The 27,532-nt window shown below is 48.3% G+C and overlaps 1 protein-coding gene and 1 long non-coding RNA gene across 2 annotated transcripts; both read right to left on the bottom strand.

Moving 5' to 3' along the window:
* Nucleotides 1–100: 100 nt before the first annotated feature.
* LOC140420703 (uncharacterized) lies at nucleotides 101–24,118 on the bottom strand. Its single transcript, XR_011946521.1, has 2 exons — nucleotides 24,005–24,118; nucleotides 101–982 (listed from the first exon to the last, which is right to left on the bottom strand). It is a non-coding gene; the product is annotated as an uncharacterized lncRNA (long non-coding RNA).
* LOC140420702 (uncharacterized) lies at nucleotides 20,230–23,829 on the bottom strand. The gene is made up of 2 exons (XM_072504697.1): nucleotides 23,601–23,829; nucleotides 20,230–22,726 (listed from the first exon to the last, which is right to left on the bottom strand). Exon 2 carries the CDS (start codon nucleotides 22,370–22,372, stop codon nucleotides 21,218–21,220), a length of 1,155 nt encoding a protein of 384 aa, XP_072360798.1. The 5' UTR covers nucleotides 22,373–22,726; nucleotides 23,601–23,829; the 3' UTR covers nucleotides 20,230–21,217.
* Nucleotides 24,119–27,532: the final 3,414 nt, after the last annotated feature.

The following is a 27,532-nucleotide window of genomic DNA, read 5'->3' as shown; positions in this document are numbered from 1 at the left end:
GTGCCAGAGACTGAGAGAGGCAGGAGGGAGAGGAGAGAGAGAGTGGGAGAGACCCTAGTCAGTAACAAAAATAAGGAATGAAATTGAATTCAGACACATCTGCATGAACTGACACCACTTTATTCACAGATTAACAGAGTAATCACTGTACTTGAATCAATGTTATTCACTTTTGGAATTGAATGAATTAAGGGTCAGATTAACTATCACAATAACCCGTATCAGATAGGTCTGTTTAATACAGAACAGGGTTAAACCCAGTGTCCAATATTACAGGTCTCTGTGGCTGTTGGATGCCTGGTTTCACTGTACAGCTGACAAACCCACAGCTTCAGTTAACTTGTCTACCCAGGGTCTGTTTATAAACCCTCATCACAACATATTACCTGGTTAGCTATTGTATATATCATGGTCGGACAGCTCACTCAAAACTCAACCAGAAACTATGGTTCTTCTTTCTGCTGATTCCAGCTCCTACAAGGGGTCACAGCATCTCCAGCCCTCAGCTCTGTTACTGGGCTGTCATTGACATGAGCAATAGAGAGACAGAAGTTGCCTGAGGCTTAAATGGGAAGTTGAAACTTGTGACTCAAGACCAACTGTGTAAGATCTCTGAAAAGATCAGTAACTTCTAAAGATAAATTCTAAACAAGTGAACAAACCAAAGAATCATAAGACAAAAACTTCAAGTTTATGACTTTTACTGCAACATACAAACTAGAAGCAACAATGCCTAAACACTATTTTTATAGGGAACGTATCCCTTAAACTATAAATAGAATGTTGCCCTCTTACTTTTAACACAATCAAAAATCACACTCCATAGTTACATCGCTGAAGTTGTCACTCAATTCTCCTGGAACTAGTCCAATGTGATTCTTCGTTCCTGTGTTTACTTCCATTCTGTTCCTTCGCCTGACTGGCAATCCTTAACCCCAGAAGTATCTTTTGCAGTGATGGTTCTCCTGATGATATTCAGGTCCTGATAAATAATAATAATCTTTATTGTCACAAGTAGGCTTACATTAACACAGCAATGACATTACCGTGAAAAGCCCCTAGTCGCCACATCCTGGCGCCTGTTCGGGTACACTGAGGGAGAATTCAGAATGTCCAAATTACCTAACAGCACACATTTCGGGACTTGTGGGAGGAAACCGGAGCACCCGGAGGAACCCCACGCAGACACGAGGAGAACATGCAGACTCTGCACTGTGACCCAAGCTGGGATTCGAACCTGGCACCCTGGAGCTGTGAAGCAACAGTGCTAACCACCGTGCCACCATGCCGCCCAGCCTCGCATAACCAAGTGACTCTTCCAAATCCTGAAGTAAATCATCATCTAATATCCTGTAAAACAAATGGAAATTAAGAACAGACAATTCTAGTTCCTATGAAATATTCTTTCCTCTCTCATTCCTCAAAAGCTGTAAATCGCCATCCAACACACTCTCCCTCCATTCTCACTCTGCTGTAATATTCATCCTCCTAATTCTCTAAAGGTGCTGATTCAGGCTGACTGACAGATCCCTGCTCCCCGTCTTGGAGAGGCCTGAAAATCTCCATGCAGACTGCCAGACAGAAATATGTCTATATTACTGAACTCAAAATGTGTGCAACATACAGACTGGATTCACTTCCTTTCTCTTCAGTTGTTGCAAGTCACCAATGTCCCCCCAGAATGAGAAAATAAATGGAAAGATAAAGTAGACTTGGAGCGGCTGCTGCCTCTTTGTGCGGCCATCTTACGGTAAGAGGTAGCAAATTCAAAACAGAGTTGAGGAGAAGCTGCTTCTTCAAAGGGCTGTGAATCTGTGGAATTCACTACCCCAGAGTGTGGTGGAGCTGGGACAGTGAACAAATTTAGGGAGGAGTTTGACTTTTAATCGGGTTGAAGGGTTATGGAGAACTGTCAGGACAGTGGAGTTAAGGCCAGGATGAGATCAGTGATGATCAAATGGCGGAGCAGACTCGATGGGCCAAATGGCCTAATTCTGCTCCTACTGATGAAAGGGGGAGACATTGATTTGCTCCCAGATGTTGCCCAGAGGAAGAAGTTTTCGTCTGACTCATTGTCCAACCTCCATATTGTGACATCACAAAGATGCTCGTCCTCTAAATCAGCCAATAGGAAATAAATCCGCTCCGCTGAGACGTCACTGCATTTGAGCGCAACCGCCCGGTGCGCGGATACGGAGCCCCTCCCCCGTCCATTTTTCCCCCTCCCCGACGCACCCTCGACACAAGGTTTCCAGGCAACCGGCTGACAGTTCCAACTATCGATGATTCCCTCTCCCCCGACCCGGGACTGCGCATGTCTCAGGAAGAGGGGACTTTGCGCATGTGCAGAGGGTGCTCACCTCCGCTGACACCGCTGAGTTGTGACCAATGGGAAGATTGGAGGACAGGAAGGACCCTGTTTCTCCGCCAATCAAAGCTCCTCCATTGTCTCAATGCGGAAGCTGGACATGGAGGTTTCTGCCGAGCAAAGCCGTTGTTCCTCCAACCCTGAATGAGCTTGATATGCACACAGACTCCTGTCTCCAAAATCTGTGAGTAAAACACTTTCTTTTCTCCCCCTTTCCATTTCTTTTCTCATTCTCACCTTCAATTGGTCACTTGCAGCAACTGAAGGGAAAGGAAGTGAATCCAGGGAGGGTGCAGACTCTGGAAAGGTTGGCCCAGGTCTCTCTCTCTCTCTCTTAAAGACATTGACATCCTTTGCTCCCTCAGCTTGACACATTTATTTGTCTGGCTAAAAGGATCGTCTCTTTCCTCATGTTCATAATTAAAGGGCTGCTTTCCCATTCAGCTGCACTGTGTGTGATAAGGGATTCACTCAGTTGTCCACCCTGAAGCGACACCAGAGCGCTCACACCGGGGAGAGGCCATTCATCTGCACTGTGTGTGATAAGGGATTCACTCAGTTAACCAACCTGCAGACACACCAGCGACTTCACACTGGTGAGAGGCCATTCATCTGCACTGTGTGTGGGGATTTGCTCAATTATCCAGCCTGCTGAAACACAATGTCACTCACACCAAGAGCAGGCCCTTTAAATGCTCTGACTGCAGGAGGGGTTTCAACTCCTCACAGCTACTGATGTCCCACCAGTGCATTCACACGGAGGAGAGACCGTTCAGCTGCTCTCACTGCACAAAGAGGTTTAGATCCTCATCCAACCTGATGAAACACGAGCGCGGTCACACCGGGGAGAGCCCGTTCACCTCTCCGACTGGGAAAAGATTCACTCAGTCATCACTTGCTGAGCCACATTGTCACTCACACCAATGAGAGACCCTTTAAATGCTCCGACTGTGGGAGTGGGTTTAAAAGCTCACAGTTACTGATGTCCCATCAGCGCATTCACACTGAGGAGAAACTGTTCAACTGCTCTCACTGCACAAAGACGTTTAGAACATAACCACATTGCGGAGACACCAGCGAGTCCACACTGGGGAGAGTTGATACGCCTGCTCTGATTGTGGGGAGAGATTCCGTGGTTCATCTGCCCTGTTGACACACCAGTGAGTCCAGACTGGAAAGAAGCCATTCACCTGCTCTCACTGTGGGGAGGGATTCACTCAGTCATCCAACATGCTGAGACACCAAAGGCTTCACAAGTGATGACGGGTTAGATTTTGCTGTTATTCCTGCTGTTAATCACATCCAGGACTGAACCTGGAGTGGATGGAGGGGTTTGCCTCCTCGTCAACACCTCCTGGTGCTCGGATGTGGCGACTCTGGCGAATTATCGCTCGCCTGACCTGGAATACCCGACTGTGAAGTACCGTCCATACTACCTTCCACGGAGTTCACTTCTGCCATCATTACGGTGGTCTACATCCCACCCCAGGTGGAGGTGAAGAAGGCACTTGATGAATTGTACACCGCTATAAATAACAATGAAACAGAATACCTGGCGGCCTTGTTCATCGTGGCCGGGACTTTAACCAGGCCAACCTCAAGAGTGTACTGCAAAAATTCCACCAACGCATCTCCTCTTCAAAAGCTCACCGCTACTGATGTCCCACCAGCGCGTTCACACTGAGGAGAGACCGTTCAGCTGCTCTCACTGCACAAAGAGCTTTAGAACCTCATCCAACCTGATGAAACACGCGCGAGGTCACACCGGGGAGAGCCCGTTCACCTCTCCGACTGGGAAAAGATTCACTCAGTCATCACTTGCTGAGCCACAATGTCACTCACACCAATGAGAGACCCTTTAAATGCTCCGACTGTGGGAGTGGGTTTAAAAGCTCTCGGGTACTGATGATCCACCAGCGCATTCACACTGAGGAGAAACTGGACAGCGGCCCCACATCCCTGACCACTGCTACACAAACATCAAGGGCGCCTGATGATCCATCCCCGACCGCACTTCGGAAAATCGGACCACAAGACGGTGCTCCTTCTCCCGGCATACAAGCAGAAACTTAAGCGGAGAATCCGGTTAAGAAGGTCGTGCAGTGCTGGTCTGAGGCAACAGAAGAGCTCCTACGTGACTGCTTGGAGTCAGTGGACTGGCCCATATTCAAGAACTGAGCAGCCAACCTAAACGAGTATGCCAGCACCGTCACAGACTTCATCAGCAAGTGTGTAGAAGATTGTGTGTCAAAGAAGGTAGTACGTACATTACCCAACCAGAAACCGTGGTTTAATCGGGAGATTCACTCCCGACTGAAGGCCACGTCTGAGGTGTTCAAGGTAGGTAACCTTGACCTATACAAGAAATCTATATATGACCTCCGCAAAGCCATCAGGGACTCCAAGTGACGATACCAAACTAAGCTAGAGTCACAGACTAACGACCGGGACTGTCGTCGGTTGTGGCAGGGCTTAAACAACATAATGGGCTACAAAGCAAAGCCGAGTAGAATCTTCAGCAACAGTGCACCCCTTCCCGACAAACTCAATGCATTCGATGCTTGTTTCGAACAGAAAACCAACAAACTGTTGTCAACTGCCCCAGCAGCCTTGGACACACCCATACCCACCGTCACAGTCTCTGAAGTCAGAGTGGCCTTCTTGAAAGTGAACCCTGGGAAAGTGATGGGTCTTTTTAAAAAATATATATTTTATTAAAGTTTTTCAATCACAATTTTTTCCCCTTACACATCAAACAAAAGAAAAATTAAAAGTACAAGTAACATGATAACTACAATCTAACAATGAGTAACTAACTAACATGGTAAACTAACCAAATAACATAAAATGAAACTCCCCCCCCTCCCAGAACCCAAACATCTTACCCCTCCCCCCCTCCCTCCCCCCCTCCCCCCTCCCTCCCTCCCCCCTCCCCTCCCTCCCCCCTCCCCCCTCCCCTCCCTCCCCCCTCCCCCCTCCCCTCCCTCCCCCCTCCCTCCCCCCTCCCCTCCCCTCCCTCCCCCTCCTCCCTCCCTCCCCCCCCTCCCTCTCCCTCCCCCTCCCTCCCCCCTCCCCCCCCCCTCCCTCCCCCGGGTTGCTGTTGCTGGTCATCTATCTTCCCTCTAACGTTCCGCTAGGTAGTCGAGGAACGGTTGCCACCGTCTGGTGAACCCTTCAGCCGATCCTCTCAGCGCAAACTTAATCTGCCCCAGTTTTATGAGCCCCGCCATATCGTTCATCCAGGCCTCCAGTCCGGGGGGTTTCGCTTCCTTCCACATGAGTAATATCCTACGTCGGGCTACTAGGGACGCAAAGGCCACAACATCGGCCTCTTTCGCCTCCTGCACTCCCGGCTCATCCGCAACTCCAAATAAAGCTAACCCCCAGCCTGGTTTGACCCGGACCTTCACCACCTTCGAGATCACTCCCGTCACTCCTCTCCAATACCCCTCCAGTGCCGGGCACAACCAAAACATATGTGTGTGGTTTGCCGGGCTTCCGCTGCACCTCCCACACTTGTCCTCCACTCCGAAGAACCTGCCCAACCTTGCTCCCGTTATGTGTGCTCTATGCAGCACCTTAAATTGGATCAGGCTAAGCCTGGCACACGAGGAAGAGGAATTTACCCTGCTTAGGGCATCAGCCCACAAACCCTCCTCAATCTCCTCCCCGAGCTCTTCTTCCCATTTTCCTTTCAGTTCGCCCACCATCTCCCGGTATATCTCTGACACCTTGCCCTCTCCGACCCACACCCCCGAAAGCACTCTATCCTGGATCCCCTGTGTCGGGAGCAACGGAAATTCCCTCACCTGTTGTCTTGTGAACGCCCTCACCTGCATATACCTAAAGAAATTTCCCCGGGGCAGATTATACTTTTCCTCCAGCGCTCCCAAGCTCGCAAACATCCCATCTATAAATAAATCTCCCAATCTCCTAATTCCCAACTGGTGCCAGCTCTGGAATCCTCCATCCAGCCTCCCTGGGGCAAACCTATGGTTGTTCCTAATTGGGAACCCCACCAAGGCACCCAGCACACCTCTCTGTCGCCTCCATTGCCCCCAGATACTTAATGTTGCCGCCACCACTGGGTTTGTGGTAAATTTTTTTGGTGAGAGCGGTAGTGGCGCCGTCACCAGCGCTTCTAGACTCGTCCCTTTACAGGACTTCATTTCTAGTCTTTTCCACGCCGCTCCCTCTCCCTCTATCATCCATTTACGAATCATCGCCACATTGGCGGCCCAGTAGTTGTCGCCCAAATTCAGCAGCGCCAGTCCCCCTCTGTCTCTACTACGTTGTAAGAACCCCCTCCTTACCCTCAGAACCTTCCCTGCCCACACGAAGCTCGTGATGCTCCTGTCTATTTTTTAAAAAAAGGCCTTAGTGATCAGTATAGGGAGACATTGGAACACAAATAGGAACCTCGGGAGGACCATCATCTTAATTGCCTGCACTCTGCCCGCCAGTGACAGCGGCTGCATGTCCCACCTCTTGAAGTCCTCTTCCATTTGTTCCACCAGTCGTGTCAGATTAAGTCTGTGTAAGGTTCCCCAGCTCCTGGCTATCTGAATCCTCAGGTATCAAAAGTTTCTTTCCACTCTCCTTAACGGTAGGCCATCTATCCCTCTACTCTGGTCCCCAGGGTGTATCACAAAAAGTTCACTCTTTCCCATGTTAAGCCTATATCCCGAGAAATCTCTGAACTCCCTCAATATCTGCATGACCTCTGTCATCCCCCCCACTGGGTCCGCTACATATAGCAGTAGGTCATCCGCGTAGAGTGACACTCGGTGTTCCTCTCCCCCTCTAATCACCCCTCTCCATTTTCTGGAGTCTCTCAGCGCCATGGCCAGTGGTTCAATTGCCAACGCGAACAGTAATGGAGATAGCGGGCATCCCTGTCTTGTTCCCCTGTATAGTCGAAAATACTCCGATCTTTGCCCACCCGTGACCACACTTGCCGTTGGGGCCCCATAGAGGAGTTTGACTCAGCTAATAAAACCCGTCCCCGAACCCGAACCTCCTCAGCACCTCCCATAGATACTCCCACTCCACCCTATCAAATGCCTTCTCTGCATCCATTGCCGCCACTATTTCTGCCTCCCCCTCTACTGGGGGTATCATTATCACCCCTAATAGCCGTCGCACGTTGACATTTAGTTGTCTCCCCTTTACGAATCCTGTCTGGTCTTCGTGCACCACCCCCGGGACACAATCCTCTATCCTCGTTGCCAGCACCTTTTACTAGCAATTTGGCGTCCACATTTAGCAGTGAGATAGGCCTATAGGACCCGCACTGCAGCGGATCTTTATCCCGCTTCAAAATTAGCGATATCGTCGCCTCCGACATTGTCGGGGGTAGAGTCCCCCCCTTCTCTGGCCTCGTTAAAAGTCCTTACCAACAGCGGGGCCAGCAAGTCCGCATATTTTCTATAAAATTCCACCGGGAACCCATCTGGTCCCGGGGCCTTCCCTGCCTGCATGTTCCCCAGCCCCTTGGTAACCTCGTCCACCCCAATTGGTGCCCCCAGGCCTTCCACCTCCTGCTCCTCCACCCTCGGGAACCTTAATTGGTCCAAAAACTGCCGCATCTCCTCTTTTCCCTCCGGGCGTTGGGACCTATAAAGTCTTTCGTAAAAGGTCTTAAACACCTCGTTTATCTTCCCTGCTTTCCGCACCGTAGCTCCCTTTTCATCTCTAATTCCCCCTATCTCCCTCGCCGATGTCCTCTTTCGCAGCTGATGGGCCAACAGGCGACTAGCCTTTTCCCCATATTCATATCTCATCCCCTGTGCCTTCCTCCACTGCGCCTCCGCCCTCCTAGTGGTCAGAAGGTCGAACTCCGTCTGGAGGAGTCGTCTCTCCCTGTATAGTCCTTCCTCCGGGGCCTCCGCGTATTCTATATCCACCCTTAAAATCTCCCCCAGTAATCTTTCCCTTTACTTGGCCTCTATTTTCCCTTTGTGGGCCCTGATGGAGATCAGCTCTCCTCTGACCACCGCCTTTAGTGCTTCCCATACTACTCCCACTCGGACCTCCCCGTCGTCATTGGCCTCCAGGTATCTCTCGATACATCCCCGCACCCTTCCACAGACTCCCTCATCCGCCAGCAATCCCACATCTAATCGCCAGAGTGCACACTACTCCCTCTCCTCTCCTAGTTCCAGGTCCACCGAATGTGGGGCATGATCTGAGACAGCTATGGCTGAATACTCAGTTTCTTCCACCCTCGAGATCAGCGACCTTCCCAAAACAAAGAAATCTATCCGGGAATACACCTTGTGAACATGGGAGAAGAAGGAGAACTCCTTGGCCTTCGGCCTAACAAATCGCCATGGATCCACTCCCCCCATTTGGTCCATAAACCCCTGAAGCACCTTGGCCGCTGCCGGCCTTCTTCCGGTCCTAGATCTAGATCTATCTAACCCTGGGTCCAACACGGTGTTGAAGTCTTCCCCCCATTATCAGGTTTCCTACCTCCAGGTCTGGGATACGTCCCAGCATCCGCTTCATGAATCCCGCATCATCCCAATTCGGGGCATATACGTTAACCAACACGACCTCCGTTCCCTCCAGTCTGCCACTCACCATCACATATCTGCCTCCGCTATCTGCTACAATGCTCCTAGCTTTGAATGATACCCGTTTCCCCACCAGTATAGCCACCCCTCTATTCTTTGCATCCAGCCCTGAGTGGAACACCTGTCCCACCCATCCTTTCCTTAACCTAACTTGGTCCGCCACCTTCAGGTGCGTCTCCTGAAGCATAGCCACGTCTGCCCTCAGTCCTTTCAAGTGCGCGAACGCTCGTGCCCTTTTAATCGGTCCATTTAGGCCTCTCACGTTCCACGTGATCAGCCGCACTGGGGGGCTACCTGCCCCCTTCCCGTGTCGACTAGCCATCACCCTCTCTAGGCCAGTCCCACGTCCCGGTTCCGCGCTCCCACCTGTTCCCCAGGTGGCGCATTCCAGCCCCGACCACCCTTTCTTTAACCAGTTCCTCTTTGATTTCTGCAGCAGCAACCCAGTTATCCTACCCCCCCCCACCCCGCTAGATCCCCATCTAGCGTGATTGCTCCCCCCATATTACTTCCGAAAGTCAGCTGACTTCAACTGACCCCGGCTTCTCCCGCTCACTCCTTGACCCCCCCGTGTGGGGAACTCCCATCAACAATGCGCCTATCTTCCTGCCATCACCTTTCTGGCGCGGGAACAAGGACAGTAAGCCCCGTATTCTCTATAGTTGTCCCGCCCCTTGTGGCGCAGCGCCCTCTACCGCCCCTCTCCCATTCCCCATCCCCCGCCTATGTCTCTTCTTTCCCCCCACCGGCGCCCACATTTCTTAGTGTCCCCCCCTTCCCAATTCACATCCCTATATACATTGACAGTGTCATTTCCCCTCTAACATCAGTCCCTCAGTTCCGATCCAGTTTCTCGTTTTTAATAAAGGTCCATGCTTCTTCCGCCGTTTCGAAGTAGTGATGTCTCTCCTGGTACGTGACCCATAGTCGCGCTGGCTGCAGCATCCCGAACTTCACCTTCTTGTGTAGCACCTCCTTGGCTCGATTAAAACTCGCCCTCCTTCTCGCCACCTCCGCACTCCAATCCTGGTACACCCGTACCACCGCATTCTCCCATCTACTACTTTGTACCTTTTTGGCCCATCTCAGAACCACTTCTCTACCATTGAAGCAATGAAATCGCACGATTGTCACCCTAGGTGGTTCTCCCGCCTTTGGTCTCCTCGCAGGGACCCGATGAGCCCCCTCCACTTCCAAGGGGCCCGAGGGGGCCTCAGCTCCCATCAGCGAGCTTAGCATCGTGCTCACGTAAGCCCCGCAGTCCGCTCCTTCCACTCCCTCGGGGATACCCAGGATCCGAAGGTTCTTTCTCCGTGCTCTATTTTCTAGGGCTTCAATTCTTTCAATGCACTTTTTGTGGAGCGCCTCGTGCGTCTGCATTTTGACCGCCAGGCCCAGGATCTCGTCTTTGTTATCCGTCACCTTCTGCTCCACCACGCGGAGCTCCGTCTCCTGGGTCTTTTGTGCCTCCTTAAGCCCCTCAATTGCCTGTAGCATTGGGGTCAGCACCTCCTTCTTAAGTAGCTCCACACACCGTCTTAAAAATTCGTCTTGGTCGGGCCCCATGTCGCCTAGGCTTTCTCCGCCGCCATCTTGCTCCTTTTTTCCTCCTGTCCCTATCCTCGAGGATTCTTCGCGATGTAGCCGCCGCCGACATTTTTCTCTTTCGTTGGGGGGGACTCCCTGTTATCTCACCCCACACCGGGTTCCGTCTTGAAAAAATTCCCCGCTGGGGCTCTTAAAAGAGCCCGAAGGTCCGTTTGAGCTGGAGCCGCCGAAACGTGCGGCTTAGCTGGGCATCGCCGCAACCGGAAGTCTCGAAAGTGATGGGTCTTGACGAGATCCCTGGTCGTACACCCAGATCCTGCACGGACCAACTGGCAGGTGTGTTGGCGGACATCCTCATCCTGTCCCTACTCCGTTCCGAGGTTCCCACCTGTTTCAAGACTACCATCCGGTGGCCTTGACATTGATCATTGTTAAGTGCTTCGAGATGCTGAATACATCAACTCCATACTCCCAGCATTCCTTGATCCACTGCAATTCGCATACCACCATAACCGGTCCGCAGCAGACACCATCTCCCTGGCCCTATACTCGCCCCTGGATCATCTTGACCACAAGGTCTCCTACGTCAGACTCCTATTCATTGACTACAGCTCCACCTTCTTTTTTTTTTTAAATACTTTATTGAAAATTTTTGGCCAACCATCACAGTACATTGTGTATCCTTTACACAGTAATATCACAATATAAATAACAATGGCCAGTTTTATAAACAAGAAATAAATAATATATAAACAAAAAAACAAAACAAAAACAAAACTAAATGGCAACTGCCTTGTCCCAAATAAATAGTCTCCAAAAATATGTTTTCACCGTCCAATATACAATTATCTATAACAACAACCTATACATATTATACTTATATATTAACATCCCTGAGAATCTCTCTGGTTCCTGCCCCCCCCCCCCCCCCCCCCCGGGTTGCTGCTGCTGTCTTCTTCTTTTCCATTCCCTCTATCTTTCTGTGAGGTATTCGACGAACGGTTGCCACCGCCTGGTGAACCCTTGAGCCGACCCCCTTAGGACGAACTTAATCCGTTCCAGCTTTATAAACCCTGCCATGTCATTTATCCAGGTCTCCACACCCGGGGGAACAGCTCCACCTTCAACACCATAATCCCAGCCAAGGTCATATTGAAACTCCAAAATCCTGGGCTTTGCTCCTCCCTCTGCAACTGGATCCTCGACTTCCTAGTACATAGACCACAATCAGTAAGGATAAACAACAACAACTCCTTCATGATAGTCTTCAATACCGAGGCCCCACAAGGCTGCGTACTTAGCCCCCTACTACACTCATGATACACACACGACTGTGTGGCAAAATTTGGCTCCCGCTCCATCTACAAGTTTGCTGATGACACAACGTAATGGTTCGGATATCAAACAACGATGAGACAGAGTCCAGGAGGGAGATAGAGAACCTAGTGGCATGGTGTAATGACAACAATATCTCCCTCAATGTCAGCAAAACTAAGGAGCTGATCATTGACTTCCGGAAGCAAAATATTGTACACACCCCTGTCTGCATTAATGGGGCTGAGGTGGAGATGGTTAGCAGCTTCAAATTCCGAGGTGTGCACATCACCAGCATTCTGTCCTGGTCCACCCACATCGACGCTACGACCAAGAAACATATACTTCCACAGGAAACAAAGGAAATTCAGCATGTCCACACCGATTGCCACATGGGTGGCATGGTTAGCACAGTGGTTAGCATTGTTGCTTCACAGCGCCAGCGTCCCAGGTTTGATTCCCGCTTGGGTCATTGTCTGTGCAGAGTCTGCACGTTCTCCCCGTGTCTGTGTGGGTTTCCTCCGGGTGCTCCGGTTTCCTCCCACAAGTCCCGAAAGACATGCTTGTCAGGTGAATTGGACATTCTGAATTCTCCCTCCGTGAACCCGAACAAGCGCCAGAGTGTGGCGACTAGGGGATTTTCACAGTAACTTCATTACAGCGTTAATGTAAGCCTACTTGTGGTAATTATGAAGATTATTATCATTGACTTTTACCAATTTTTACAGGAGCACCATAGAAAACATCTTATCTGGCTGCATCACAGCTTGTGTTATGGGCCAGGGTTTAGAAAACTCCAAAGTATATCATGGAGTTCACCTGACCTACAATTGTTTATTGATTTTGGTTCTGATGAGCACAAGGGCTGCCTTTCAGGGGTTATTCAACAGAGGCCTTCACCACTTTTAATCAAAACAAGCTTTATTCTACAAATTTAGTTACCATTTTATAAACACACACAGTAAGCATTTTTATCAATTACAAGCATAAATACCCCACACAGCTACAGTAATCTATGTATAACCCTTAATAAATTCCCCCCTTTAACTGTTCCAATTTAATAACAAGATCCCATAAACCAGTACCTCCTTTTCAAAGGTGTGGCCCAGCACACAGCACTCAAGACCTGGTTTGGATGCTCTTGTTTCCTTTCCAAAACAACAGGTTTGAATTCCTTCCAGAAAGCAATTGTTTATTTTCAAGTTATCAAGCAGACTAGAAACAGCTTTTAAAATGAAGATAGAGAGACAGGCCAAAATACTCCTCTTTCTGAGTACAGCAGCCAAAAATGTGAAAGCGAAAGCAAAAAACTCAGAGCCACAAAACAGCCCCAAACCAAAGCAGAAGTAAAACCAACTCCCAGTGCCACAGCCCAGCTCCACCCAATGACATCACTGAAGCCATGTGATAAGACAAAAACATTTCTGAAAGGGACACTCCCATGACACTTGGTATGGCAACTGCTCAGCCCAAGACTGTAAGAAACTACAGAGAGTTGTGAACACAGCCCAGTCCCTCACACAAACCCGCCTCCCATCCATTGACTCTGTCTACACCTCCCGCTGCTTTGGGAAAGCGGGCAGCAAAATTAAAGACCCTTTCACCGAGGTTATTCTCTTTTCCAATCTCTTCCATTGGGCAGGTGATACAAAAGTCTGAGAACACGTAATAGATTCAAAACAGCTTCATTCCGCTGTTACCAGACTCCTGAATGACCCGTATACTTCACCCGATGTCTACGTATTTAAATTGTGTATTTATCATATGTCCCATGTTTTGTTATGTATAAAATGATCTGTCTGTATTGTACGCAGAACAATACGTTTCACTGTACCTCGGTGCACGTGAATAAATTTAATCAGATCAAACTTTGTTCATTCTGACACTTGGTGAAGTGGGAGAGTCGGAGGGTTTCTTTCTGCTGGACTGGCTGATCTCACAACTTTGCTTCCAGTGGGCTGATGCCCTTTGAGCCTGGGAGAGCACATTTCCACTGAAATGATCCACAAAGGCTGGAGTACATTTATTTTATCCTGGATAGTAAAGAGTGTTATTCCCCCCACTACAGGTGGATCTAAAAGAAACCAGATGGGTTTTTACAACTATCGACAATGCTTTCATGGTCATCGATGACTTTTAATTCCAGATTTTTAATTAATTTAAATTTCACCATCTGCCGAACCTGGATCCCTATTGCATTACCCTGGGTCTCTGGATTACTTGTCTGGCTATTGTTTTCCGAGATGTGTTTTGTGAGAGATGAAGTCACTATAGCCAATAAGTGAGATATTTTCGAGTTGTTTCCTTTACGTCCTGTACTTTCCCACTAACTTACAGACAAAACAGCTGCAACTGTACTGTGTATACGTGTGTTATTGTAACTACTCCTAGAGATGATTCGGTTCGCTGAAGCATTCCCTGCATGTTTGTAATAAAGATTCCCAAACTTTAACCAACTCTGGGCTCCGAGTGACATTTGTCCCACAACAACCTGGTGTCAGGAACAGGATCCACTGACGGCTCTGATTAAAGGAAAGTCCCTGTGGACAGCAGATACCGGGGTGAGTATTGTTTGTTTTATACCACCCGTGTTTAGTTCAGTCTGACTGACCACTGGGGACTCCTCAAAACCTCAGGGAGCTGTTTCTGGTCTGTTTCTTTGACATTCATTCAATGTAATTTCAATAACTGGAACATTTCAGGCAGGGAATTGTCGGTTTTATACCAAGGATATGTTTGGGGGCGATACTGAAGTCCCCGTGGCCGAGAGGGTTTTGTAGCTGCCAAAATATGAGGGGATAAAGCCGTACTGGAGGTGAAACAGAAAGAGTTCGGCAGTTGGACAGAGTAAGGCGTGTGTTCAGAGGTCCCAGATAGGGGTCAGCCAGCATCATCACATCGATGGATCTGCACAGACAAGGTCCAACCGGATGGCACTTATAAGGCCCAAGGTGAGGTTAGTGGCGCAGGGATTTGAACAAGCTTTGCGAGATAAAGAGGTCAGAGTGGACTTGCCCACAGCGGGAAAGGTCATTTTGAAATTTCTTTGGCCCTTTTCGTTACATTTTCCCGGAACTTTCAGTCAAGAAACATAAAAGCTGCATTTGCGCTGGGGGATCACCTCCAGAGGGTCAGTGTTTCTGCAACCTCCTAAGGTGCCAGATGTACGGAAGACTTTGGAAGTTCAATAAGTTTGTCTATGTTTTGAACGATGTTTTGAACAATATTTTAGAGTGTATGGCACTTCTCAGTTAGATCAGTTTTGTTCAAGTCGGGTTGTCTCTACCTGAAGGCAGAAGCTGCCGTGCTTTATTGGTACCATGGCAGGAAACTCTTGGGCATCTTTATGATGCATGTTGATGACTGCCTATGTGGTGGTACTAGTGAGTTCCAAACCAATGTCACGGACAGGATCAGAACAACATTTAAGGTTGGAGTCAGGCTTCTGGGACCTTTAAATAAATTGGATTGGAAATCGGGCAGTGTGGGTCTGACGTGATTTTACATCAACAATCTCACGGAGACAGTATGAACCCTGTCACAGTCAATGGGGCCGGGGCCTCACAGAAAGATGAAGATGTTTCCAAAGCTGGGACTGAGCTGCTGCAAAGTTGAATTGACGAATGGGGCCCACAGGCAAGGCCGGATACAAGTTTTCGAGCTGAGTTCTGTAATGAAACGTCCACAGGTCGAGGATATTTAACGGGCGAACAAAACATTAAAAAATACAAGATGGAGAAATGTGCATTGAAATTTCCATCTTTGGGTGAGCCGCAAAATATAAAATGGATTTCTTTAGTGATGCCTCACTCGGATGAGCCTGGCTCAGTGTCTGTACACTGAGTGATGTTGAAGGATCTATTTCAGCAGAAGAACAAACATTTCTCATTCTAAATTCAAAGGTCGATGATATTCAGCTGCCATGAATCGAGTGACTCTGTCACATCTTGATGTGATGTTTGGTGTGAAATTTCTGTCTGTAACTCCTCCCCTTCTAATATCCTGTAAAAGTTTACAAAAGCCATCACTGTTAGTGCAGGATACCCAAATGAAATGTGAAATTCGATCCTATTGTAAGATCTGGGTTTGGCTCCAATCTCAATTGTAACACTCAAATTACACGTCAGACTGTGTTGTGAAACTTACCTGCAGTTCCTGACTAGTTACAGACGATTCCAGGTACAAGAATATTGTCACAGAATTTATTAAGTTAATTAATTGTAATAAGTACAAAATCACAATAATTAACAAAGGCAGTGGATCAGTCCGTTCACTCTGGATCACCAGCTCTCAGCTTCCAGGTGACTGTGGAGCTGTCTCTTGTTCTATTGGCTGAAGTCTATCCTCTTGCTTCATGTTGTGTTGGGCATGGAGCTCCAGAGAATTGTAGCTCATTAACCCTTTCTAGTACCTACCTCTACGCATGGCTGGTAATATCCTGTGATTCTGATTGGCCCAAGTAGCCCATGATCAGTCCCTGATTGGTTAAATGGGATACGATCAATGTCTGATTGGTCTCTGAAGGATATTGGTCACCTTGCTGATGTGTGATGTCACTTTCTCATTGTGGTGTCACTTCCTCATGATTAATATTCGTCAGGCTCATCGTCCTAACTGATACCATAGCACCACTGAATCCCTACAGTGCAGAAAGAGGCCATTTAGCCCCTCAAGTCTGCACCGGCCCTCTGAAAGAGCACCTTATCTCGGCCCACTCCCCCACCCTATCCCCATAACCCCACCTAACCTGCACACCGTTGGACTGTTGGAGGACACCGGAGCACCCAGAAGAAACCCACGCAGATACAGGGACAACGTGCAAACTCCACACAGACATTGACGCAAGGCCAGAATTGAACCCAGGTCCCTGGCGCTGTGACGAGGTTGTGCTCGCCATTTGCCACCGTGCTGAGATGATACATCTTCAGGTGTCATGTGTAACTTAGTGATTGCCAATGACTGAAGCAAGTTACTTAAATACAAATAACTGAAAGTGCACAAGATACACAAATTTAAACTAATACAGCAATTCCTACTGAACACAGAAAATAAATTTGTAACGGTGATCGGTGTGCTAAAGTTCGAGTAGCAAGATACACGTTACAAAATATCATTTTCTGTTCATAAATTACATGTTCACAAGAAATAAAAGTCCCAGAAACGACATAACTACAACACCATTACAAAAACTGATAAAACAACAATAATGGAGAAAATCTGTTGTACAATTTGAAGGAAAGTGACTATTTTGCAATAAGTTAAAAAGCAAATACAATTTAAGACAGCATTTCTCTAGCATCGACACGTAGTAATAATAATAATCGCTTATTGTCACAAGTAGGCTTCAATGAAGTTACTGTGAAAAGCCCCTAGTCGCCACATTCCGGCGCCTGTTCGGGGAGCCGGTACGGGAATTGAACCCGCGCTGCTGGTCTTGTTCTGCATTACAAGCAAGCTGTTTAGTCAAATCCTGCAATAACAGAGATTCTCATTCATCATTAGTCTTGTGGTAAAACCATAAAATTAAACCTACTTTGGCCGAAGACAATATGGCACAAGTCACTTGTCAAGGACGAGTGCACCTGAATACAGAGACTCAGAGTGAGATACCGTATTGAGTGAATTGATTCATACACTTTGATTCTGTGATAACTGAACATAACTAAAACCGAACTATTAAAATGAATAAACATTGACTGACATAATAATCTTTATTGTCACAAGTAGGCTTGCATTAACACTGCAATGAAGTTACTGTGAAAAGCCCCTAGTCGCCATATTCCACCGCCTGTTCAGGTACACAGAGGGAGAATTCAGAATGTCCAAATTACCTAACAGCAGGTCTTTCAGGACTTGTGGGAGGAAACCGGAGCACCCGGACGAAACCCACGCAGATACGGGGAAAATGTGCAGTATTATGATCACTGTTACATAGATGCTCCATCACCACGTATTTATTGATTAAGCCTGTCTCACTGCACACGGAGGTCTCGGATAGACTGCTCCCTGGTTGGCTCCAGAAGGAACTGCTCCAAGAAATTCTCCCCCAAAATCTTTATTAACCGATGTTCCAGGCTATCTCTGCCTATCTGACTCTCCCAATCTATATTCGATTAAAGTCACCCATGATTATTGTGGTACATTAATTACAAGCCTTATTTAATACTTCCTGTACACTCTACCTACAATGTAACTACTGTTAGGAGGCCCATTAACTACTCACATGAGACCTTGTAACTTATTATTTCTTATCTCGAGCAAAGCTGATTCCACACCCTGAACTGTCAGGCGAAGTTGATCTCTCAGTACTGAACTAATGTAGTCCTTTATGAACAGGAGCAATCCCATCATCTTTTCCGAGCTTCATGCATTCCAATATGTCAAATACCCTTCAACATTTAGATTCCAGCCTTGGTCACCTTTCAAACAAGTCTCTGTAATGTCTATCAGGACACACATTTATCTCTATCCGTGCTGACAATTCTTTTTTTATAATTTAGAGTACCCAATTCATTTTTTCCAATTAAGGGGCAATTTAGCGTGGCCAATCCACCTACCCTGCACATCTTTGGGTTGTGAGGGTGCAACCCACGCAAACATGGGGAGAATGTGCAAACTCCACATGACAGTGACCCAGAGCCAGGATCAAACCTGGGACCTCGGCGTCGTGAGGCAGCTCTGCTAACCACTGCGCCACCGTGCTGCCCCATCTGCGCTGACAATTCATCCAATCTCTGTCAAATGCTGCGTGCATTTTCAAGGGTTCAATAATCCAATAGGGATTTCAAGTGAAACCTCTTCATCCAGCGAGTTGTGAGAATGTGGATCTCGCTACCACAGTGAGTGGTTGAGGTGAACAGCATGAATGCTGCATGAACAGCTGTATCTTGAGAGGGAGAAAGGAATAGAAGGATATGCTGCTGGGGGGAGATGAAGAGGGCTGGGTGGAGGCTCACGTGGAGCATAAATACTGACAGAGACCAATTGAGCTGACTGGCCTGGCCCTGTGCTGTAGACTCAATGGAACAGAGACAAATGTATTTATTTTAGATCCACCTGATAAAACGTTTTTCTTGGGATGGAGGCATCACTGGCTGGGTCAGCATTTGTTACCCATTCATAATTGCCCTTGAACTGAGTGGCTTGCTCGGTCATTACAGTGGGGGACAGTTAAGAGTCAACCACATCTGTGTGTCTCTGGAGTCACATGTGGGCCAGACCGTGTAAGGATGGCAGATTTCCTTCACTAAAGGACATTAGTAAACAGATGGGTTTTTACAACAATCAACAATGATTTCATGGTCATCATTAGACTTTTAATTCCAAATTTTTATTGAATTCAAATTTCACCATCTGTCCTGGTGGGATTCGAACCCCAGAATAATACCTGGGTCTTTGGATTACTAGTCCAGCGGCAATACCACTAGGCCACTGGCTCCCCCATACAATGCAGGATAAAATAAATGCAAAGTCATGAGACTGTCCAGAATGTACCTGTTGTATAGAACCTTGGTCAGACCGCAGCTGGAGGACTGTGTGCAGTTTTACTGCCCTTGTCGCCAGAGGGAAAGGGCAACAAAGGTTCACCAGACTTGTTCCGGGGATGGCAGGACTGCCCTTTGAGGAGAGATTGGGGAAATCTGACCTGTGTTCTCTAGAGTTTCAAATAATGAGAAGTGACCTCAATGAAACCTACAAAATCCATAAAGGAATAGACAGGTTGGGTACAGGTGAGGTGTTTCCCCTGGTTGGAGAGTCTGGAACGAGGGGACACAATTTCAAAATAAGGGGGAAGCCACTTAGGACGGGTCTTGGAGGAGACATTTCTTTACTCAGAGGGTTGTGAATCTTTGGAATTCTCTATCCCAGAGGGCTGTGGGAGCTCAGTCACTGAGTGTGTTTAAAGCAGAGACTGACAGATATCTAAATACCAATAACACAAAGGGATATGGGGATAGTGTGGGGGGAAAGGCATTGAAGTGGTTGATCGGCCACGATCGTATTGAATGGTGGAGCAGGCTCGACGGGCTGAATGGCCAAGTCCTGCTCCAATGTTGCAAAGGTAGGTAGGTAAGTAAATTGTGAAGGGGACACAAGGAGATTACGAAGGGATATAGATAGGTTACGTGCGTGGGAGAAGATCTGGGAAATGGAGAACAACGTGGGAAAATGTAAAATTTTCAATGTTGGCAGAAAGAATAAAAAAGCATTTTATCGAAATGGTGAGAGATTGCAGAGCTCTGAGATTCAGAGGGATCTGGGTGTCCAAGAGCATGAATCACAAAAGGTGAGTATACAGGTACAGCAAGTAATTAGGAAAGCTAATAGAATGTTATTGTTTATTGTGGGGGAATTGAATACAAAAGTAGGTTATGCTTTTGTTAGCATGAATGAATCCAAAAGAATCCCTCGACATTCAGGTCTGCTTCAAACATCAAACAGTTTATTGTTGTAACACCGGCGGGGAGTAAGTCTCTGGGCAAAGGCAGATACCTCTCCACTAAACAAAGGGAATCATCATTTTTTATACAATTTCAAATAGTTAGTCAGCCCAACTCAGCCGGACACGATCCAATCACAATAATTATAGACTGCACACATTGACTGGTAGATCCAATGAAAGTGGTTACTGGGCAGCAGGGAACTGCGTGATCAGCTCATGGACAGCTAGGGGGTTACTCATGAACTCATGATGCCTTCCAGACCACCTCATCGACCGTCCTTGGGTCTTGAGTATACATAACTCCCTTATCTTAACCCTGTTCCTGGCTGGTACCATTGTCAGAATTCCGGAAGAGCATCCCCCTTTGTGAGAGAGAGAGAGCTGACTGGTGGTGATTTAATCTGAGGGTCACCACACCTCAGACGAGGGGCAATGTTGAGGAGGCAGGGCCTTCATGGATGACCTCAGCCGGTACGGAGTAGAACCCACGCTGTTGGTGTCGCTCAGTATCACAAACCAGCCTTCCAGCCAACTGAGCTAACCAATCCCCTGAAATATTAGTTATTGCCTGTCTCCCATCACACCATTTAATGTTGTTTCTCAGTCCATGTCAGACAACCTGCCCCCATACCTTGATCATTGTCTTCTGCGAGAAACACAGAGATAAATTAAACAAAAGAACCATGTACCCTCCATGGCCCATCTCCATGGCAAGGTGGCATGCTTTAGGGGGATCCAAACAGAAATGGGAAGGAAACAGCTCCAATTTCCAAACCAACTTTCAATCTGTGATCCTTGTGAAATGCGAAACCAGGTATTCGCAACAAGGCTCAAAGAGCAACAGCCCACTGGAGTCAAAGTCGTGAGACCGGCCAGTCCAGCAGAGGAAACTCTCCAACCATCCCCATTGACCAACTGTCAGAATGAACAAAATGTAGTCCAATCACTTGTGACCTTGTTTGTGTCTCAGCAGCTGCGATGAATCACTGAATCCCTTCCCACATTCAGAGCAGGTGAACAAACTCTCCCCAGTGTGAACTCGCTGATGTGCCTGCAGATGGGATAACTGAGTGAATCCCTTCCCACATGGAGAGCAGGTGAATGGCCTCTCCCCAGTGTGAACTCGCTGGTGTCTCTGTATGTTGGATAACCGAGTGAATCCCTTCCCACACTGAGAGCAGGTGAATGGTTTCTCCCCAGTGTGAACGCGACGGTGTGCCGCAGGTTGGATAACAAAGTGAATCTATTCCCACACTGAGAACAGGTGAATGGTCTCTCCCCAGTGTGAACTTGCTGGTGTGTCTGCAGGCTGGACATATGAGTGAATGTCTTCCTACACTGAGAGCAGGTGAATGGCTTCTCCCCAGTGTGAACGCGCTGGTGTGTCTGCAGGTGGGATAACCGAGTGAATCTCTTCCCACACTGGGAGCAGGTGAACGGCCTCTCCCCAGTGTGAACTCGCTGGTGTGTCTGCAGGTTGTCTAACCGAGTGAATCCCTTCCCACACTGAGAGCAGGTGAATGATCTCTCCCCAGTGTGAACTCGCTGGTGTATCTGCAGGCTGATCAACTGAGTGAATCCCTTCCCACACGGAGAGCAGGTAAACGACTTCTCCCCAGTGTGAACTCGCTGGTGTATCTGCAGGTTGGATGAGGAAATGAATCCATTCCCACACTGAGAGCAGGTAAACGGCCTCTCCCCAGTGTGAACTTGCTGGTGTATCTGCAGGTTGGATGAGGAAATGAATCCCTTCCCACACTGAGAGCAGGTGAACGGCCACTCGCCGGTATGAACTCGCTCGTGTATCTGCAGGCTGATCAACTGAATGAATCCCTCCCCACACTGAGAGCAGGTGAATGGCCTCTCTCCAGTGTGAACTCGCTGGTGTGTCCGCAGACTGGATAACTGACTGAATCCTTTATCACACTGAGCGCAGGTGAACGGCTTCTCCCCGGTGTGAACTCGCTGGTGTGTCTGCAGGTCAGAATACTGAGTGAATCCCTTCTCACACTGAGAGCAGGTGAATGGCCTCTCCCCAGTGTGAATGCGTCGATGAATCTCCAGCGCAGATGGGACTCTGAATCCCTTCCCACAGTCCCCACATTTCCATCGTTTCTCCATATTTTGGGTCTCCTCGTGTCTCTCCAGACAATCAGTTGACGCCTTGTTCACACACAGAACACGTGTACGGTCTCTCCCCGCTGTGAATGGTGTGATGTTTTTTCAGGCTGTGTATCTGGTTAAAGCTCTTTCCACAGTCAGTGCTCTGGAACACTCTCAGTCGGGTGTGTGTGTCTTGGTGCTTTTCCAGTCATATTGATGTTTAAAATCTTCTCAAGTTGACAGACGAGGCAAACATTTCTCCTTCTAGATTCAAAGTCTGATGATGTTCAGGCCCTGATGAATCGAGTGACTCAGTCTGATCGAGACGTTTAGTTTGAGATATCTGTCTGTAATTCCTACTTTTCTAATATCCTGTAAAAACAATTTACAAAAGACATCAGTGTCAGTACAGGACAGAAATTCAGAATGGACGGGGACTTTGGTTGCGACATGTCGGGAGCGGCCGCATATGAGGCAGCTCTCATCAGGGGACTTTGTTTTCCATCTTTTTCACTCTGCATTTGAGGGGGTTTGGGGATATTTCAAATTCGTCAATGGGATAAAGCTCCCATACTGTGGCAATGTCCAAGAACCAAGTTTGAAGAAGCCAGCGGGCAAAGAATCAAATCTGTTTCAGATTCTTTTCCAGGCTCATTGGAAACAAAATGGCGGCACCCCCTGCCGAAGCGAAAGTTATAGTGTCTTCAGTTGAGATGCTCATGGGCATCTTGGCAACAGCCGACTATCACCGAGGATCTCCCTATATCAATCGAGGAGCCCCCAGCTCCTATTCGATTGATATTGGCAAAAATGGACGAAACGGTAAAGGGTTGCAGGGCACGGGGCAGCTCTTTCGATGAAGTGTGGAGTGAGACTGTACAGGGTCAACACAACCTCCTTGTGTGTTAGGTGGAGCTTGACTCAGTTCAAGGTGGTGCACAGGGCACATCTGACTAGGACTAGGTTGTGTGGTTATGTTCTCGGGGATGACAGACAGGTGAGCTTGGTGTTCTCGGGTCCGGCGAATCATAAAAGGTACCATCTTTTTAACCAGACAAATAAATGTCAAGCTGAGGGAGCAAAGGATGTCAATGTTTTTAAGAGAGAGAGAGACCTGGGCCAAGCTTTGCAGAGTCTGCACCCTCCCTGGATTCACTTCATTTCCCTTCAGTTGCTGCAAGTGACCAATTAAAATCAGAATGAGAAAATAAATGGAAAGGGGGAGAAAATAAAGTATTTTACTCACAGATGTTGGAGACAGGAGGAAGTATCAGTCTGGGTAAAGCTCAATATTCATTCACACAAAGCCCGCGCTCAGAATGGCAGGAGAGCCAAAGTCCTTCCGGTGGCCCACTCTTTCCATTGGTCAGCATTTCAGCGGGAAGTCAGTGGGTGGGCTCTTCTCTGCACATGCGCATTACTGGTTGACGCATGCGGCATTGTCGGTGTTTGGAGCATGCGCATTCGGATTAATGGGCCTGAGCGAAGTGGGTGGGAGGATTTGGAAATACTCTGTGGAGCCACAAAACCCTGATGAATAGTTGTCAGCTCCCTGATTCTGGTTCGGGAAATTGTTTCCCAGGTCCAGGCTCAAGTTAATGCCCAAATTAATTGATGGGGAGGGGAGAACAATAATGTTAGACCCCGCACCTCATTCACTCTGACTGGCTGAAGGACCGAGCGGCTGTCTCCGTCCTCCAGCCCCGCCCCTCATTCTTTCTTCATTGGCTGGAGGACCGAGCGACTCTCTGAGTCCTCCAGCCCCGCACCTCATTAACTCTGACTGGCTGGAGGGCCAAGCGGCAGTCTCAGTCCTCCAGGCCCGCCCCTCATTGTCTCTGATTGGCTGGAGGACCAGTCGGCTCTCAGTCATCCAGCCCCGCCTCTCATTCACTCTGATTGGCTGGAGGACCAGTCGGCTCTCAGTCCTCCAGCTCCGATCCGTTACCTGGAGACTGGGCAGCGCATTCCCAACGTAAGGTATTCAAATTCCGGCTCCAAAATCACACCCTGGCGAGTAGGCCGTGAATCCCCAAGGAAAGGTTTTTTCATTGAGCTCCGAAAATCCGGACCTCTCAGTCCACTCCCTGGAAACTAGGCCGTGAATCCCCGAGGAAAGGTCTTTATACTGACTGCTCCGAGACTCTGCCCCTCCAAGTCCGCTCCCTGAAGACAGGGAGAAAGAGGCGTTAGAGACTCGGTATTGGGGAATGAGAGAGGAAAGAATGTTCTCCAGGAACTAGAATTGTCTGTTCTGAATTTCTATCCTGTGCTGACAGTGATGTCTTTTGTAAACTCCTTTTACAGGATATGAGAAGAGGAGGAATTACAGACAAATCTCAAACGTAACATCTCGATCTGACAGAGTCACCAGATTCCCTGGGATCTGACTATCATCAGCCTTTGAATCTAGAAGGGAAGAAGAACTGTTTGCCTAATCTGACAGCCTCAAAAGGATTTTAAAAACATCATTGTGACTGGAAAAGCACTGAGACCCCCTGCACCCCCCCCCCCCCCCCCCCATGAATCAACATTGTGCCATTCACAGCGGGGAGTGACACGTGTGAACGAGACTTCCAACTAATTTTCTGACCTGGAGAGACACAAGGAGACACAAAACATGGAGAAACCGTGGATATGTGGGGACTGTGGGAAGGGATTCAATGCACCATCTCAACTTGAGATTCATCGACGCATTCACACCGGGGAGAGGCCGTTCACCTGTGCTCAGTGTCGGGAGGGATTCACTGTGTTATCCCGCCTACAGACACACCAGCGAGTTCACACTGGGGAGAGGCCGTTCAACTGCTCAGGGTGGGAAGGGATTCACTCAGTTATCCCATCGACAGACACCAGCGAGTTCACACTGGGCATAAGCCATTCAACTGTTCAGTGTGGGAAGTGATTCACTCAGTTATCTCACCTGCGGAGACATCAGCAAGTTCACACTGGGGAGAGGCTGTTCACCAGCTCTCAGTGTGGAAATAAATTCTCTGAGTTATCCAGCCTGCAGACACACCAGTGAGTTCACACTGGGGAGAGGCCTGAGAAAGATGGAAAACAAAGTCCCCGGATGAGAGCTGCCTCATATGCGGCTGCTCCCGACATGTCGCAACCGAAGTCCCCGTCTGTTCTTAATTTCTGCTGTACTGACACTGATGTCTTTTGTAAATTGTTTTTACAAGATATTAGAAAAGGAGGAATTACAGACAGATATCTCAAACTAAACGTCTCGATCAGACTGGGTCACTCGATTCATCAGGGCCTGAACGTCATCGGACTTCGATCAGACTGGGTCACTCGATTCATCAGGGCCTGAACGTCATCGGACTTTGAATCTAGACGGAGAAATGTTTGCCTCGTCTGTCAGCTTGAGAAGATTTTGAACATCAGTATGACTGAAAAGGCACCAAGACACACACACCCGACTGAGAGTGTTCCAGAGCACTGACTGTGGAAAGAGCTTTAACCAGTTACACAGCCTGAAAAAAACATCACACCATTCACAGCGGGGAGAGACCGTACACATGTTCTGTGTGTGAACAAGGCGTCAACTGATTGTCCGCCCTGGAGAGACACGAGGAGACCCAAAATATGGAGAAACGATGGAAATGTGGAGACTGTGGGAAGGGATTCAGAGTCCCATCTGCGCTGGAGATTCATCGACGCAGTCACACTGGGGAGAGGCCCTTCACCTGCTCTCAGTGTGAGAAGGGATTCACTCAGTATTCTGACCTGCAGACACACCAGCGAGTTCACACCGGGGAGAGGCCGTTCACCTGCTCTCAGTGTGAGAAAGGATTCAGTCAGTTATCCAGTCTGCGGACACACCAGCGAGTTCACACTGGAGAGAGACCATTCACCTGCTCTCAGTGTGGGAGGGATTCATTCAGTTGATCAGCCTGCAGATACACGAGCGAGTTCATAGCGGCAAGTGGCCGTTCACCTGCTCTCAGTGTGGGAAGGGATTCATTTCCTCATCCAACCTGCAGATACACCAGCGAGTTCACACTGGGGAGAGGCCGTTCACCTGCTCTCAGTGTGGGAAGGGAGTCACTCAGTTATCCCACCTGCAGTCCCCACATATCCACGGTTTCTCTCACCTGTGGAGACATCAGCGAATTCACACTGGGGAGAGGCCGTTCACCTGCTCTCCGTGTGAGAAGGCCATCACCACGTTATCCAACCTGCGGAAACACCAACGAGTTCACACCAGGGAGAATTAACTTAGTTGGCTGGATGGCTGATTTGTAATGCAAAGCGACTCCAACATCAGGGGGTTCAACTCCCGTACCGGCTGAGGTTATCCATGAAGGCCCCACCTTTTCAACATTGCCCCTTGCCTGAGGTGTGGTGACCGTCAGATTCAATCACCACCAGTCAGCTCTCTCTCTCAAGAGGGCAAAGCAGACTCTGGTCCTCTGGGACTTTGGCGACTCTTATTTCACACAAATACAACAAACATAGATTCCTTTAAGGAGCAAAAATCCAACAGGAAAGGTGATGCAACCGTGGCTGCAAGAAATGTTAAAGATTCCATTAGATCAATGGAGGAGACTCATAAAGTGGCCAAAATAGTCGTAAGCCTGAGGATTGAGAACTTGTTTGAGAATTCAGCAAAGGAGGATCAAGAAACTGATAAAGAGAAAATAGAATATGAGAGCGATAAACATAAAAAATGACTGGAAAAGCTCCTATAGGAATGTGAAAAGGAAAAGATTAGCAAAGACCAATGTGGGTCCATTCCAGGCAGAGACAGGAGTGTTTTTTTTTAAATTTAGAGTACCCAATTCATTCTTTCCAATTAAGGAGCAATGTAGAGTGGCCAATTCACCAACTCTGGACTTCCGGTGGCGGCTATGGAGGGAGACTTCCGGTGGCGGCTATGAAGGAGTAAGTTGCACATTTGGTGGCTCCCGCTCTGGTTGGACTTTCGGACCTTTCCCCTGGACTTTTTTCTGGTTTTAAACGGTAAATTCAAAGGCTGAATCAATTGGGCACTGTTTCCACGTATTCGTGTATGGAGCAAAGAACCAGAAGTGCACGAAAAGGCAGAAATAAAAAGTTAGCCAAGAGCTGTGTTGAAGCTGCAGCAGGAGACAGCATGGCCGAGGACCGGACGCCTGGGGTGGTGGCGCTGCGACCATCCGAGCAGTTGATGCAGGTCATCCAGGATGG

The sequence above is a fragment of the Scyliorhinus torazame genome, chromosome 5, assembly GCF_047496885.1.
Source record: "Scyliorhinus torazame isolate Kashiwa2021f chromosome 5, sScyTor2.1, whole genome shotgun sequence".
Classification (NCBI taxonomy): domain Eukaryota; kingdom Metazoa; phylum Chordata; class Chondrichthyes; order Carcharhiniformes; family Scyliorhinidae; genus Scyliorhinus; species Scyliorhinus torazame.
The sequence above is the reverse complement of the archived record's forward strand: the minus strand, read 5'-3'. Positions and strand labels throughout refer to the sequence as shown.